The sequence below is a fragment of the Coloeus monedula genome (assembly GCF_965178545.1).
Source record: "Coloeus monedula genome assembly, chromosome: 2".
NCBI lineage: Eukaryota > Metazoa > Chordata > Aves > Passeriformes > Corvidae > Coloeus > Coloeus monedula.
This window is the reverse complement of record NC_138782.1, coordinates 33,845,742-33,862,226: the sequence shown is the minus strand read 5'-3', so window position 1 is coordinate 33,862,226 and position 16,485 is coordinate 33,845,742. Positions and strand designations below refer to the sequence as shown.

Sequence of the window (16,485 nt, the reverse complement as noted above, 5' to 3'; positions counted from 1 at the left end):
ATCTGCTTGACATCAGAGGTACAATAGCAGTTCCTTATATCCTGTTCCACCCTGCCACTTGGGAGCTCAGGCATGAGACAGAATTAAGGACTACACAGAAATTAGGAAAGAAGTTGTTTTCTCATGCTAGGTATGACAGGACAATGGACGCATGCAAAACTGATGGGAAACAGCAGAAAAAATGTGAGGCAGGCATACAGGCAGTTGGAAAGAGCTGAGAAATGTTTGTGCCATTTCATTATGCAAGAAACAGTTCTGTGAAAGTAGTTAAGGAAAAGAATGATGAATGCAAACGGATGCAAGGGAATTCTAGAAATGGGATCATACAGTGAAGTGCAGGCACTAGAAGAGGACAGGAATAAAAAAGTGCTATGTTTGTGGTTAGATACAAGAAACTACAAATATAAGTACGTAATGTGCCATGTGCAGTTACAAGGAAAGATATTAATACACTTCAAATATTATCTCTATAGCAGAAGAAATAATCATATCATAATAGATATTAACGTGGTTTCACAAAAGTATACCCAGGAACAAAATCCCAATGAGTTGTGCCACTATCATTGTTTAGAAGTACTTTCTCACTAGAAATCCTCAGCCAACATGGAAAAACACCTGCAAAGTGGTTTAGGACTGTTAGGTGCATGACCTAGATCTCTCTCAGTGTTCTTTACCTGCGAATTATTATCAAATAAAATACAGTAGTGAATGAAAACTTGAAATGCACATAGTACATCATAGGATAGAAATATGAAACACTGGACAAGAGCAAAAACCTCAGTGTTGAAAATTATTCTGAAAAAATTAATCAGAAGACAGTTAATAAACTTTGATTATGCATCATTCATTCACACCCCAGAGGCTGGATGTGAAAGTATTGATTAGATTTATACTCAAACTACAGAAGAAAATTTTGAGGGGAACTGAACTGAGAATTGAGAATTTGAAATAACTATTATACAATAAAAACTCAATAAGCAATGGAAATGTGAAATTAAGTTTGGAAGCTTTTAAAAATTTATAACAGCAGAACATTCTGAACAACAAAGAATTAGAAATATATGTATAATGCAGTATGTCATAAACCTCCTGAAAATCATGTAATGCCTGCCACAAGAAAATCTCAACCGGCCACAGAGACAGTTAATATGCACTGCCTTAGAACTGTCCATCTATAAACAATATTCATTGTCTCCCAAATTCCATCACAGTATTAAACTGAACATGGTATGCCTGCTGCCAAGAGATTAGATCCATTTCACAATAACTACAAAGAAGAGAACTTTGAAGAATGATACTGAGTTGACGAGCACCATGATAGCCTGCTTAGTATTTGTCTTTGCAGGATTTATTTTGTCAGAAGTGTCATTAGCTCTGAGGTCTGGCTCTCCCACTGGCCTTTGGTATCTTCTGTTTTTCATTTGACTTTCAGACTCTGTCAGCAAATTCTCCTAACAAGTGCAAGTCTCTATTGTTCGACACTAACACGGTCAAGTCCACTTATCATAAATGTTTTTAAAAATAGAAGGGAACATGACTGTTTTTCATTACTGTCATACTGTGTAGAGAAAAACAGCTTATTGTGGAAAAGAAAAAAAAAAAAATAGCCTCCACAGAGCATGTGAAAATTGTCAATTACACACCCAGTATGCATTAATTGGCTCTCACTTAGGGAAGGTACACAAGCTTCCCCTGTGAAGATAATAGACATCCAGTTTTTGTCTTCAGCCTTTTAAAACTGGAAGAAAAGAAGGTTAGGAGTAGCCTGTCAGTTCCTGCCTTTGAGCACTGAATTATTAATTTACACAAAATACTACATTAAAAGTGCCATTAAAACAACCCAAAGCAGCACACTGATAGTTTAAAGGGGAAGTTCGTGCTTCAGTAGTCTGCCAAAACCAATATATGCTCTTTAAACATAATTTAATTTTCTTTCTCATAGTTTTTTTTGCCACTTCCCAATTATCAAAGGTGTCTGTTGAGGTCTGTGTGCGGCACCCTTACGGTTCATCCTACCCTTTGTGCCAGCAATTGAGCAAAAATTATTTGGAGACCTCACAGAACACTTACAAGACAGCAGGCTAATGAATTCCACAAAGTCTGTAACTCCACTGCAAGAACAGGTAGACAGAAAGCCAGGCAGCAAACGAAAAAAACTCTTATCCACAGGAAGAACTCTAAGCCACACATCTTTGAAGACTGGAAAATTAATAGAGAATATTACTAGTAATGCAAATTTTCCCATTGAAGCATTCTGTGTCTTCAAATGTGGGCCCCTGTGAAATTCTCCCATGTTTTAACTACATCCACTTTGATTTTCTATACTGGAAAGCAAGTGAGTTATTTTGCTTCAGTCTACTGCAGTATACTAAACACAGAACTAATGCCAGAAAGGGTAACCTCAGGATTTCAAGACCTTATCAACCACTCACATCTCCAGAATTCGTAAGAGAAACAAGTATAATTTGGAGCATACTTTTTAGAAAGAATTGATATTTTACCCTGACATGAATACATGTAAAAGGATTACTAGTTGACTGTTCCTCTGAGAGGTACTTGCAGTCAAACAGGCAATCATAGTCCCATGGAAAGACATACCTACTTCTCATTTTCCTTAAACAAAGACACAAGTCTAAGTGAAGATAATTTTTATACCAACATAGGATTATTTCATTTCAGGCTGGGATGTCAAACAATCATCAGAAAAAATTGGCTCTCACCAATTTGGCTGAGATAAAAAATAGTCACAAAACTGTACCACATTAGCAAAAGATTTGTTTTGTTTCATCCAGGTGAGAGAGGGGTGCAGCATTCAAAAACATACACAGAAAAAAAAGATGAGGGTACTGTTGTTTCTATCCCTGTATGCTCTAGTCTAGTTAATGAAAATTACCAAATGTAGGTATTGTAACTGTCTGCCTAAACCTGATGGTGAGTCAAGCCCAGGCACAGTCTGAACCTTCCTTTTCCTTGGGGAGTCTGTAAATCACTTCAACAGAAGGCATTCAGAGGCAGATTAAAAATACCAATGTGATGCTAAGAGGAAGGACAGACAGAAAAAATAGAAATCCTTTGCACCCATCAGGAGTATCTTTACCATTACACTATGACAGTAAACCAGAAAAACTGTACCACCTCCGCTTTACCAGCATCTGTTAATTTTGGTTAAAATCCAACTCTACCTTCTCTGTTTGTTGTCACTGTTACAATTATCTAAACTGAAAAAAAGTTGTTTGTTTTCACAGCAACCCCCACCCCAGGTTTTCAATTTGAGCTTTTTTTTTTAATTACAGAAACTAACCCAAGAAAGTTAGTTCTTCACATATTCCAGGCAGTGACTGGTTCAATTTTTCCCTCTTCATTAAGAAGTCTCCATCACCATATTGAAAGTTTAGCCAACAATTTTAAGTGAGGGCCTTCATTCAGTACATGAGCCACTGAATGACGTCTCATCCATTCTACATTCAACTGTTTTTAAGCACTATGAGTATGGTTTTTTGAGATCACACTGTGTTTCAGTATTTTTCAGTAAAAAAATTAAGTGTTCCAGTACTGTATGTAATTACAGACTGTATGAAATTACAATGCTCTGTACTTTACAGACCAGTCTAGCATTTTAGCATTTGACAGTTATATAGCATTTTATATATTTAACATATTTACTAGAGAGAAATATTGCTATTATAGATATTATTGTATATATTTATTTTTATATGGTACATATACTTAGTTATCAAACTGCCATTACAATTCAAGTAATTTTTCAGCTGAAATGACTTCAGCATTTCTGCAAATCATTCCTGAAAATAAAATGAAACATATTTAGTTTCTTTGACTGGAAAAAAAAAAAGTCTATTTTTCTGATCATAAAGGCAAGAGATATAAATTGAACATGAAAAAATGCTATCATATGCAAAGAAATCACCTGAAATTTGATGGCCAGTGAACTCTGGAAGCTTCATGACCAGGTCTTTGTATCTGTTTAAAGCAGATAGTTACAGACAGTGCTAGGACACATTACGTCTGTAGACTTCAGGATTAAAGACTGGCATTATGCCAGCTGACTCCACATCTTCAGAGCAAGAAGTTAGGCAAAATGCAATTCTTTAATCCACATGAAAATGGTTCCTGCAGTCACAGCTTTGAGAGCTTCCAGAGTACCTATGTTTTGAATCAAGATTTTGAAGTATACCCAAAGAAGGCAGCTATCTTTACTTCAGGGATGTACTTCTATTTGCTCAAGGCTAAGGCTTTGAAAATAATAAAAAAAGCAAAAAAGCGTAGTTTGAACATGGTGAAAAGATATTTGAACTGGGCAGTCAATCAGCAATTGCACCTGCATACTCAAGCAAGTGCTCCTTTTGACTGTTATAGGCTTTTAATATCAAAATGTAAAAGGAAAAAGTGCACAAAGATTCCTGAGTGCCTCTTTCTCTCCCTTTTGTGATTTCAGCCTTTTAGTGCTCCCACTGCTGGAGGCAGACAAAAAGATGAGTTTTATCTATTACTCTGAGATGTCTTTGAGAACGAGTGAAGATTTAATCATTCTCCAGACCTGCAGGCAGAACCCAGGTTTTCTGCTCATCAATACCCTGCCCTTTACAGGCACTGAAAGGACGTGTCAAGTTCTCCTTCACCAACACATCCAGAGTGCTTTGTAAAGCATTTGAGTCATACTGTTTGTGAAGAGATGAAATATAAACTTTAGAAAAACGTGTGTCAGCAGTGCTGCTACAAAGGACTGAATAACTCTCTTGCTTGATGTGACAAACTGAGAATTCAGAACACCTCTGAATCTGTAAAATCCATTTTGTTTTGGTTGGTACATAAACAAGATGGGTGGGGGCTGACCCCATATAAGCTGATGACTTGAATTTTGTCCAAAGAAAGAAAGCACATCTTATGGAAAACTGACTTGGGGAAAAGGAAAGATGTAAGATTTTTATAATTTTGAGCTTCCCTGGGGCTTAATCAGGAAATCATATCCCATGAACATTCACTGAATGCTGAGCATACCTGGCTTCTGGATATGTAATATATAAATTTGCAGACTGTCTTTTCAGTCCCATGGCCAGTATCTAGGTCATTCTTTGCTAGAATTAGAACCATCATCACGTGGTTTAAGAAGGCTCTCAGCACCAAATTATTCTTCCATACTCGAGGAATGGGTTTAATCAGCAGAAACTGCAGTAAAGCCAATGGAGGGTATATACACGGAGAGTATTCATGCCTGATTTCTCCTGATTTAAGTATTCAAATGAAAAGGAAAGTTTTTCTCTTCTTTATCTCTGGTTAAGGAGCACATTTTTTCCCTGGAAGAGTCCTTTTCGAAAGCAGAGTGTTCAGTGTGTAAGTCAGGTACTCTAATTTTGAACAGAGACAAGGTAGAGCTTTGGCAACTGTTTGGTCTGTTATGGTTTGGCTCCCTACCCTCGTTCTCCCCACTCTCTTCAAATGTCATACAATACAGTTATGCATTTTGATAAGGGAAGAAGATATCTGATTACCAAAATCCTTTATGAAGTATGCTCTCTTCCCTCTCCTACCACACTTCCCAAGGCAGGATGGTTTAACATTAGGGATCACCATAAATATGTGACCTCCAGAAAAACATGGTTTAACTTCTAGTGATCACAGATTACTAGGTATACCAAGGGTATAATAGGCAGACTTTTTTATGAATGAAGAATCCAACTGATTGTCCGAAGATCCAGTACCAATGTGGTTCTTAAGAAATTGATTCTGGTTTGAAAGCCTTGCATTAATCTACAGGTTATGTAATGATCATTCTTTTCACTATGTAAGTACTGAACAAAAAACCCACCAAAACCCCCATTTTCCAGTTCTTAATTTGTGCCAATGAGTGGAAAAAACTAAACTCACTTGCAGGAAATTTTTGTGCGATCCACCACCATGGTCCACTGCTGCTGGTTCGTTGAAACCTCAATGTAGTAGCTGTAGCTCCGATCATCACAGTCCCAAAGTAGCAACCTACACATGAAGAAGTTGTTGAGTGAAAAGTTAAATAAATATCAAACCAAACTTCTTAAGTTTTCCAGCCCTTTATTTTCTCCACTTAATCCTTTCTAAATGTAACTGTCTCTTTTGGAATGTACCTCTAACACTCAACAAAGTCTTTATTGTTTTTGCTGTCTCAAACTACGGTGTCTCTATTCTTATTATCCTGAGGGCAGTGATAGACTTAGAGGCTTATAATAACCAACTTATAAACATTAATCTATTACATTCATCCAATTACTTTTAATTTATTTGCCACGTGGCATTGCCTTCTTTAAATATGAAAAAAAGGTTTGTTTCAAAAGGTCAGTTTATGAAGGGATAGAAAAAAAAAAAAGTGTGATTAAAAGGATTATGCTGCCTTCTTAATTGTATTTTCTTGGGTTTGGTAAATATATCAGAAATATATTAAAAAGAAGAAAGTAAGAACATGGAAATTCCCAGTCCTGGTTCATCACAAAAAGAGAAAAAAGGCAATAAATTGTTAAACAAATTGCTAAAAAGGCAGAAGAAAAAGGAAGGCAGTAAAGGTCAAACAAACATGCATTCCCTTCAGGAAGGACACTAAGTGATATTGAATAGCCTTCGATTTCCATACTTGTCTTACAGAGAGGAAGACCTAAAGCATCAGGGATGTCATTTAGCTTAAGTATCAAAACCCACATCTGGCAAATGTATCTTCTTTACTTTTCTTTATATGTGTATTATCTCCCTGTTGTAAGAGATATTTGACCCAGAACTGGACACAGTACTTGAGGTGCAGCCTCCCAACTCCAAGTACAGAGGGAAACAACCTAGTTCAGCCCTTTCTTCTCAGCTTTTGAAATCCCAGTGTTAAAAGTGGAATTAGGTCTTGTGGCCAAGCAGATTCAAAACAATCTGAATCTAGCTCGTTAATACTATCAGAAATAATATGCTGTCAAAAGTAGCTTTAAGAAGATAAAATAAAACACTTTCAACAAAAGTCTTTCAGCACATATTAATACTGTCTATTTGCAAATTTAAAAAGTCAGAGTTGACTTAGTAAAAAATAAAAGAGTTGCCTGTGCCATCATGACAGACTGAAAAAAAATTCCATACCCTGAAACATAACCACCCAACTTCAACCCCTCTCCTTCATCAGATTATCCCCATTCTGCTTTACTACAGCTGAAAGGTCTCCAAAGACACTGAATGAAGTGCATTTTCTTAAAAAAAGAAGTTTACTGATTAGAATCCTCTATTTGTTAACTACTACTAATCAACAGGTCCTGAATTGATTTAACATTATATTTAAACCAAGTCTTCTAAATGATAAAAAGAGGAAAAATCAAAAACATTCATAAATTTGTTTTCTTTCAAAAAGGCTATTAAAATGTAGCTAATTATGCTTTTCAATGGAATCCTTTTTATCATGGTGACTCAGTGCTGTTTCCTTGATCCATGTTTTCAAAGCCATGATCAAGAGTTTGAATATCAGAAGCACACTGGTGACTGTAATTTCAACTAACAATACTGTAATTAAAATACAGCTGGCTTGGTTTTAAAGCAAAAGGCTAACAGGACATACATGTTCCTTTCAAAAATATACAATTGCTCTCTCCCAAAACAACCTAATCTCATTAAATAAGTTTAAAAAATCATATGGTTTAGAATTATTACAAACCAAACAATGAATGAATTAAAGTTGGTGGCCTCTTTCCCAAAGTGAAATTTGCATGAATGCTAAATGTAGATTCCTGTTTCTCTGATGCTTCTGAAGGAAAAGAAAAAGTTATTTCTTCTCTAGGAGCTTTTTTAGGAGAGTCTTAGGATGGAGACTGACAATAGAACTTATTTAGAATTTACTCTGCTTGAAATGCCTTTCTGGATAAGCAGTGAAAAACTTTCAGGCGACAACTTGAATATTCACCAGTGCACACTGAGGACAAAGGCCACTTCTTATGCCAGGCACAACAATCTTTGCAACACATTACAGACAAATTACCAGGCTAAACTTTTTTACTGAAGCTATGTTTTGCTAGGATGAATATTAAATGACAAGAAAGAGAATATTCCACTTAAAAAGTCAGAACTATACCCATTGGAAATGCATCTGTTTATAGCAAAATTCCTCATGTTCTTAGAATTTTCCATATTGAAATAAAAAGCTAAATTAGCTCATTAGTGTATCTTGCCCTCAGGACTGAGAAAGAAAAATTGAGTGAAGATTTATCCAGCTTACTCCCTGCAACACTGTGAGATTTAAACATATTTCTTTTTTGGGTATCTAGAGTCTAAGCCTGTGAATCATTTAATATGACATTGCTATTTACATCACATGTTCTCAGTGCCTCACTTTATAAAATAAAAGCTTTTCAAATATGAATAAAATTTCACATTACATAGGAAATGATTAGGAAAATTATTATATCGGCTATCTGTTACAAAAAAAAAGATGCTGCAGTACTTTTTTAAACAATGCGCCCCTAAATGTCATGCATTGCCCTGTGATTGAATGCTCTGCGTTTCTAAAAACATTTTGTGCTGTCTCTGCTTGCTTTTTATTTTTAGATTTCTGTAAAAAAGATTGTTTGGTTCAGACTGCTGCATAACTACATATACTTGAGGTGTTAGCAGAATACCAAACAATGTTAGTTGTGCACCTGACAGGATGACATCTGCTTCATGAGTACTGTAAGTCACTACAGAGGACACACACATAAATATTTGACAGTACTGTGTTCATAAACCACTTGCATACTTGTAAAAACCCAAAAGACAGAAATTAAAATGAGGTAGCAACACATGTCAAAAGAGAAAGAAAAAGAAAGAAAAACCAAAACCACATGGAAGGAGGGTTTTTTTGTACAATTGTTGCTGCCTTTGTGCCTCTGGCTGTCTATAAACCCCTTCAATTTTCTGCAGATATTTATGTTTCAGTAGTTATCCTGCAAGAAACCAGTCTTTCTTCCTGCAAAGATCCTACAAAGGAGACAAAATTTCTGCATATTTTCTAAGTGTTCCTATGATCATTGATTCTGAGTCATGATTTTACTCTCAACTCAGGCAAGCACAGAAAATGAGCAGCAAAGAAAGAAAAGTTTCATAAGTGGAAGTGGTATGGAATATCAGAAAGTGTAAGAGATGTATATGATGATGGTATAAGCAAACAGAAAACACATTCAAGTTAATTGATATTGTTTGTTAATTTAAGGATAATTCGGAATATGAAAAGCTATCATATTCATACTAGCATTAAAGTCTTCAAAAAGATTAAAGTTGGATAAGTGGTTCATGTACTTTTCTAAAGACAAAAAGTATTTCTATTTATTCTAACATGAAAATCACTATTGTATAGAATTCCATATCCACCACATACACTCTAACAAATCTTTTTTCTTTTTTTTTTAATTTATAGGGAAAACCAGCCAAAGACTGTAGCGTAATAGTACAATATTTCTATTCCAGATAAATGCAGGGAGAATTAGACAGAAATTTATTGTGATATGGTAGCTGCTGCAAGATTTCAAGTTTTTTAGCCATTTAAAAATTAAGTTATGTTTACTATGGTAGACACACCTTTCTGTCTTTCTGTTCTACAGTTTTCCTGTCATTGATATGGGCCTTTTCAGAGACAAAAGGGAGAAGGATATTTTGTGTTCAGACAGGCAACTATGTGGAAAAACACCTAAACTAACATTTACTCTGTTAACTGTTCCAAGTATCTTGTAAGCTGTTCGGAGAACTAATAAAAGAAAAAACATCTTAAATATTTTTTTTAAATTTCATACCCTAGAAGACTATTAATCTAAGATTCAGTAACAATTGTTTTAAAACAATACCATCGAATCATAGAATAATTTGGATTGAAAGGGATGGGTTAAAATCTCCATATTTTCCATGTGTTCTCTATTAGAAAATAGTATTGATTGTCATTAGACCTCTTTCAGAATTTCTAGTAAATTTTGAATGGAAGTCAAGAGCTCCAAATTTATATACAAATATGTGAAGAAGTATTCAATATTAACAAAATTTCAACAGGCTCTCCCATAGAATTCCTGAGTCAAATTGATCAGATGTGATTAGTTGCCTATGTGCCTCCTTAGCAATGAAGGCTAGAATCACATGGAGCTGGAGCAACAGGAACTGAGCCAGCAAAACAATGGAAAGGGACTATTGTTCTGTACTTGACACTTGTTGGATCATACCTGGCATACTGAATCCCTTTTTGGATCCAAATACAACATTGATACATCTGAGCAATTCCAGCAGAGGACCAACAAAATGGTCATGAGGTTAAAGCACACACCCTGTGCAAGAGACTGGGGAAGTTGGCTTGTTTAGCCTAAGAAGGCTTGGGGGTTGAAGGAGGAAAACCTAACAGGACTTGCCAATACTGGGCAGCAGGTTACCACAGGCTACCCAGACAAGTTGTGGAATTCCCTTCCTTGGAAGTTTTCAAGGCCTGGGGCCATAAAGCCTTGATTAGGATGGTCCTTTCTCATAGCTGACCCTCCTTTGAGAAAGAAGCTGATGCGAGATGTCTTCTTCCTCAAGCCCCTTCCAACCTGAAGGGTGCTAAGATTCTTAGACATTGGGATGACTTTGGCAGAAAGCATGCATACAATATATATTCCTGAAACATTGAACTCTCTGCATTTCTAAGGTGTATTTGAGAACCAACAGTTCTTCTGGTTTTTTCACACTCAGAATTTAGTTGCCATGGTAACACATTATGTCCTGGAGACTCTCTCCAGTAGTACTCCAATTTCTATAGACAAAAAGCAGCTACTATCTTTTTTCAAAGGTTTATATATTTACCCTCTCTGAAATAAATATATCCAATGGCACATTCATGTTTCTGAACTAAAAAGATACATACTTTAATTTCTAATTATTCACTTAAAATACAAACCCATGGGTATAATGACTCAGTTTCTGAGGGTAGCAGAATTCATGTCATTCTGCAGTCATGGTGTACTGCCAGCCTAAAGCAAATGGTCCTAGAATTTTTTTCTGTTAGGTGGGAGCATAAAATCAAGGGAGTTTTCAACCAAGCAAACAGCACAAAAACAGGCAGTGAACACAGTTCCATTAGTTGTGGCAGGTACTCTGTTAACAAAAAATTCTCCTGCTTTCATTAAGATTAAATACTAAGACTTTTTCTGTCATCTATGTTTATATATGATCTGATTTCCTGACACTAAATAGAGACCGCTGTCACCATCTTTAGCACTGCGTAATATAGGACACGTTCCAGACCCTTGCCAAAGCTGTAGATGCCACACAGTGAAACTTCACTTCCCCACTCCAAGGGGCACCTTCCCCTTGGCTGCCTATGACCTGCAATAGACATGGCTGCAACTCAAAGCACTTGTTTTTCTAGGCAGTACACAAAAAGGAAAAAGCGACATGCTGCTAGCATTTCTGTCTCTAGGCAATGCAGGTAGTCTCCTCTGTCAGAAGATACCCCAGACGATGATGCTTATTATTGTTGCTTTTTGAAAGTAAGCTATTAATCTTGTTTGTACTATACATGCAGGAAAACTGACAAAGAAAGATGAGACTCTGAACCTGTAGCCGTACTATTCAATACCACATAAACCACTAAATGCCTATTAGTTTTGAATTATGTAATGTTTGAGTTATTTTTTTAAAATTTGCCCTCCATGCTTGCTCATTATACAATTATCATTTCTTGGCAACCAAAAGTTGAATTCATCTAACACACTATTTAATAAAGAGACTTAAAAATCTTCTGCACAAGAATAAACAATAGCATAGCATTTACTACAGGAAAGTCAGGTGTTTTCACTTACTGGAAAAGACAGTACAATGCATCAACTGAAGGATAACAGAAAACAGTAAGAGAGGAAGACAGAGACTATGAACTGAGAAACTATGCATCCTAGTTAGTATATTCTTCTCTTAATCTTTCATGTGGCCAAAGCCTTAACTGCTACTGAAGTTTAAAGTGTCATGAAAATGATGGAATTACAGTTTCTGTTAAAAATTATCTGTTTAAAGAAATCTGAGTACTGCTTGGTTTTCTACTTGAGATGCAATATTTAACAGAATTTTAAAAACACGAAACTCAAATGAGTTTGGAAAGCTGCCAACCACACTTACTCGACTTGCTTCACACAGCGAGAACAATGCTGGACTTGCATTACGCATTACATCTACAGCTTGCATACAGATAAAACACAACTTTTGTTGGGTTAAGGATATGCCTGGATGTCTGATGTGGAACTTTAGCTTCAAAGTTTTATGAACATCATAACAATGCCATAGGCCAAAACCAAAACCACATAAAACAGAAACTGACGGTTATAAAAGCTTCCAAGTCTCACTTGGCTCATCAGTTTGAAGAGGCAACTCTAACAGGGGGAAGGCACTGAGCTCCTAGAAATACATATCTATGTACATGGTGTTGGTTGCAAGCCAGCACTCACCTGGGATTTCAGCCTGTGATCACTGGTACTCTGAACTTCTGAAATCTTTATTTTACTGTCACAGAGCATACAAATTAAGTCCCTGACTACATAGTCAAAATGTACAAAGCCCATGATGGCATTAAGACAAGGTTTTGTATATCTGATTTTATGAAACAAACACCCCAAACATTTATAGTCAGAGAATCTGAAGATGGCAAGAATATTTTTGTCTTGACCTGTGAAAAATCCTGCTCTCCTATCTATTTCCTAAGTCTCTGTATCAGCCAAAATTTTGATCTTCATGTGTATACAGACATTCACAGTAGAAACAGCCCACTGAACTTCAGTACAAATCTAAACACATTCATTAATCCAGCCTTGTAAATCAGTATGCAGGTTGCTGTACCTTTATTACACCCTTCATGTTTAAGCAAGAATTAGCACTAATTGTATAGCGAAAAGGAAGCCTGGCTGACTTGACATGATGATTTTCTTCAATAAAATTGTTTGAAGTGGATAAGAGTAACTGCACCTACTTAATCATAAGTGAGATTGCAATTAAATTCTATATTAAAAAAGTATCTAACTTAAATCTTATAATTGGACTGTTACTATTATTACGCCTCTGAAAAGTATGATTTTCTAGAATTGGACTCTGTTATCTTGACATATAATTCACACATTTAATTTTTAACAGGCCTATCGTACTGAATTACGAAGCCAGATGACAACTACTAAGCTAGTCCCCTAATTAACGTCATTTCCAAATGCCATACATTCTAAAGAAAATAACTGCTCAGCAAAAGTTGCACTGTGGCCCCTAATTTGGAGAAAAATAAATCCTCTTACCGTATTGATCCAATCATGTAGGGCTGTGCCAGCTGTACTACAATAGCTCCGCTCCCAAGCTGGTGGCATGTGTATCCAGAATCCCAATCATAGTTTTTTGTGTCTCCATTCAATAAGGCATTGCGACTGCGACTTACACCCTCAATCACACTGGCACAGTCTGCAATTGTTGCAACATTTTCAGTGGGAACTGTGAATTAAAACACAGAGATGACAAACATACAGTCAGAAAACAGTTCAGATGCCAATGGTCTTTATTTCTGGAGAAGAATTGGTAAAAAAAAAAAGAAAACATGATCAACAGAAGGAAATGTAGCTCACATAACATGAACTATGAACAAGTGATGAACAAGTGGTACAGATAATTTTTATAGCACTGATTCCAGAATAGCTTGGTAAATTAACAGATGGATTTCACTATTGGTGATGTGAAAGCACTCTTTTAATACAATTGGGAAAAAAGTCCAGCAAAACGCTAGAAATTTTGAAATAATTTCTTCCTGTTCTCATGATAAAATCTCTCTCTACTACAACTTCCAAAAATGGCTGAAACATAGCTATGAGAAATTTCAGAGTTAATTGTACAAGTCTTCAGCATGCAAAAAAAGCATTTGTTTTCCATGAAGAACTAGGATTCTGTGATTTCAGTGCACTACTGGTGTCAGAAGCATAATCTTAAGAAAGCCACAAACCAACGAAAACACCATAAAAAACACAGGGGAAAAAAGTGCAAGCCCATTGCCAAGTAGTAAACCAAGGCAGTGGAAAAGCAACCAGTTCTGAAAAATCTACTGCACTGTCAAATGTACTAGCATCTCCGTCTGCTCACAGAAACTTACTAAAACCTCCACATTACTACTCTAGAAATCTCCTGATTCCCCTATTACTGAAGAGAGGCATTCAACAATTCCCAAACTCTTACGAGGGAGCAGGTGTTATACATTTGAAGTACTTCACTGGGAACAGTTTGAACAAAGCAAAGGCTAACTGCAAACTAAGAGCCGTGGCATTGAATTAAAGTTTGCCCTGACTTCCTTTTCTTCCTCTCCTCTCTGGGAGTAAGGGAGCTTATTTGTGTACTCATTTTATATAGGTTTTAAAGCATCTTCTACATAGAGCTGGTTTTTTTAATAGGAAGAGGAAGCTATTGAAATCTTGGTAAAAAAGAAAATTAATAGAAGATGAAGTGTCAAAATCAGTGCTTGTGTTGAGGCTCCATGGCATATTCTAAACAGATTCTGAGGTAAGTGATTAATTGAATGCAGAGCAGCTCAGTTCATGCAATATTTTGCCGGCATCCCCTCTGAGCATCATCCTGCTCCTTCTCACATTTAGATTTCTGCACTAAACCATGACCTCCTAATAAGATGTTACCCTGATTAGTCAAACTCCTTAAAAACTGTACAGAAACTGTCTTGGTGTGTTTTTAATATAATTCTGTGGTCCTCCCTAGAACAGCTAATTAGAAAGTGACTGACTAATTGAAGTGTGCAGAATGTGCCATACTGTTCCTTTTCTCTAGGGAGTCTGCCACTCCCTATTTTGAACATTCATTATCATCTTTTATATCCACTTGATAAATTTATTAAAAATACCATCTGGTAGGGACTCTGTTCTGTGGTGTATTTTAAAGTCTTTTGGTTGTCTTCCTTTTTCCCATTAGAATTTCTGCTTCAATTTAGGCTGCTTATTTACAAATACATACTATCAAAACCAACAGTCTTGTTTCTATTTTTTTTTTTATCCATGAGCTATTAAGCTCTTACAGTAACCAATATTGTCAGCAAAAAGGAAAGAAAAGATTACAAATACAAAAACTGAGTTTTTTTCCCACTGTTCATACAGCAGTTTTGGGCTGAAAAGTCTGATTAGCTTTTATCAGAAAAGATGTGTGTTAGCAATGCATACACATTCTGTAAGCAAACAAAAGGAGAAGATGATTGAGGTTACAGGACAGCAGCATCAAACATTTACTAAAACTTACTTTCTTGTCTCTTTGTCTTATGCTGCAGTATGGAGCAATGAAGAACTGGTAGTATACTTAATTCTAGCAATAGTATTTTTATAAAGAATTGCAATTTTCAAGGCATGGCCTAAGGGTCATCTATACTGGCTATATTTAAAGATAAGACAGATACGTTATTCAACTGTCCTTAGAGATCTTCCAAGATAAAAATGTACCAGAAATGTCTTGTAGTCTCAGTCATATTTATTTATCACTCCTTAAGCTTGTGTCTTGTACTTTTTCTTTTTAGCATACTTGATTTTTCATAAGAACTTTTTTTTTCCCCTGAAGCACTCTGAAAAAAAAAAAAAATCACGCTGCTGCTGCCAACTGGCTTCCATATCTGAGTGCAGAGTACTTCCTTTCATCTGTTATTCTGGACAGGTCAGCTTTTGCTTTCTGTCTATCCACTATGACTCCACTACAATGTGGGTGGGTGGGTAGGGAAATGAGAGAAAATCCTCAAATACTGTTTTGCAACACACAAAGGAACAGAATAAAGTGGGGTTTTGTACCAGTTCACAAAACCAGCCATTAATGAACCTTAAATGAATTACGAAAATAAACATACAGGGAGAGAGCAGATCTACTACATAGTCTTATTTTATAGGAAAGCAACAGTTTAAAGCATTATGGACTGTTGAATATATTTATACTGCACTCTAGGCAATAGTCAAAGGTTCTCTGCTTATGTGTCATCATTGCAACACAACTGTTCATTTTAGTGAGTTCTCTTAACACACAAAACCATCACTGTGAAGAAACTATAACCAAGAAATTGTAGTAGAATAAACAAATTTTTGTTTTAGCTAGTATGAAAGAGTGATTTTCCTCTCATTATGACGTCTGTTAAATGTTCAGCTTCCAGTTGCTCAATTTTTAACTATAAAATTGCATTCCTTCTCTACTTGAACATCTCCTAAGCTGACAAAAGTTTCCTCACTGGATGGCTGGAAAATAGAAAGCTGAGACTAAAGAAAAAGAGAATTAATGATGCAAGGATTATTTCAGAGTTTGATCATATTGTATTAAAGAATTAAAAAAATTGGGTATTTTGCTATCATTGTTTTCCACATGCCAGAAGACTTGTTAAGTCTAATCTTTATTCAATATATGAATTAGCCCTTGTTTATTTGCTACATGGTAGGAAAAATACGAAGTCTACAGACTTTTCTGTTAATTAAAAGTACAGTCACATGTCCTGTCTTTCATTCC

The 16,485-nt window shown here is 35.9% G+C and overlaps 1 protein-coding gene across 3 annotated transcripts in view; it reads right to left on the bottom strand.

The window, feature by feature from the left end:
• BTBD9 (BTB domain containing 9) overlaps positions 1-16,485 on the bottom strand; it is a 117,380-nt gene that overhangs the window by 24,228 nt on the left and 76,667 nt on the right. For all 3 annotated transcript variants that reach the window (XM_082302903.1, XM_082302902.1, XM_082302904.1), the window contains exons 9-10: positions 13,266-13,455; positions 5,884-5,991 (exon numbers count right to left, since the gene is read on the bottom strand). In XM_082302903.1, coding sequence (XP_082159029.1) covers positions 5,884-5,991; positions 13,266-13,455 — 298 coding nt within the window. The remainder of the gene's footprint in view (positions 1-5,883; positions 5,992-13,265; positions 13,456-16,485) is intronic.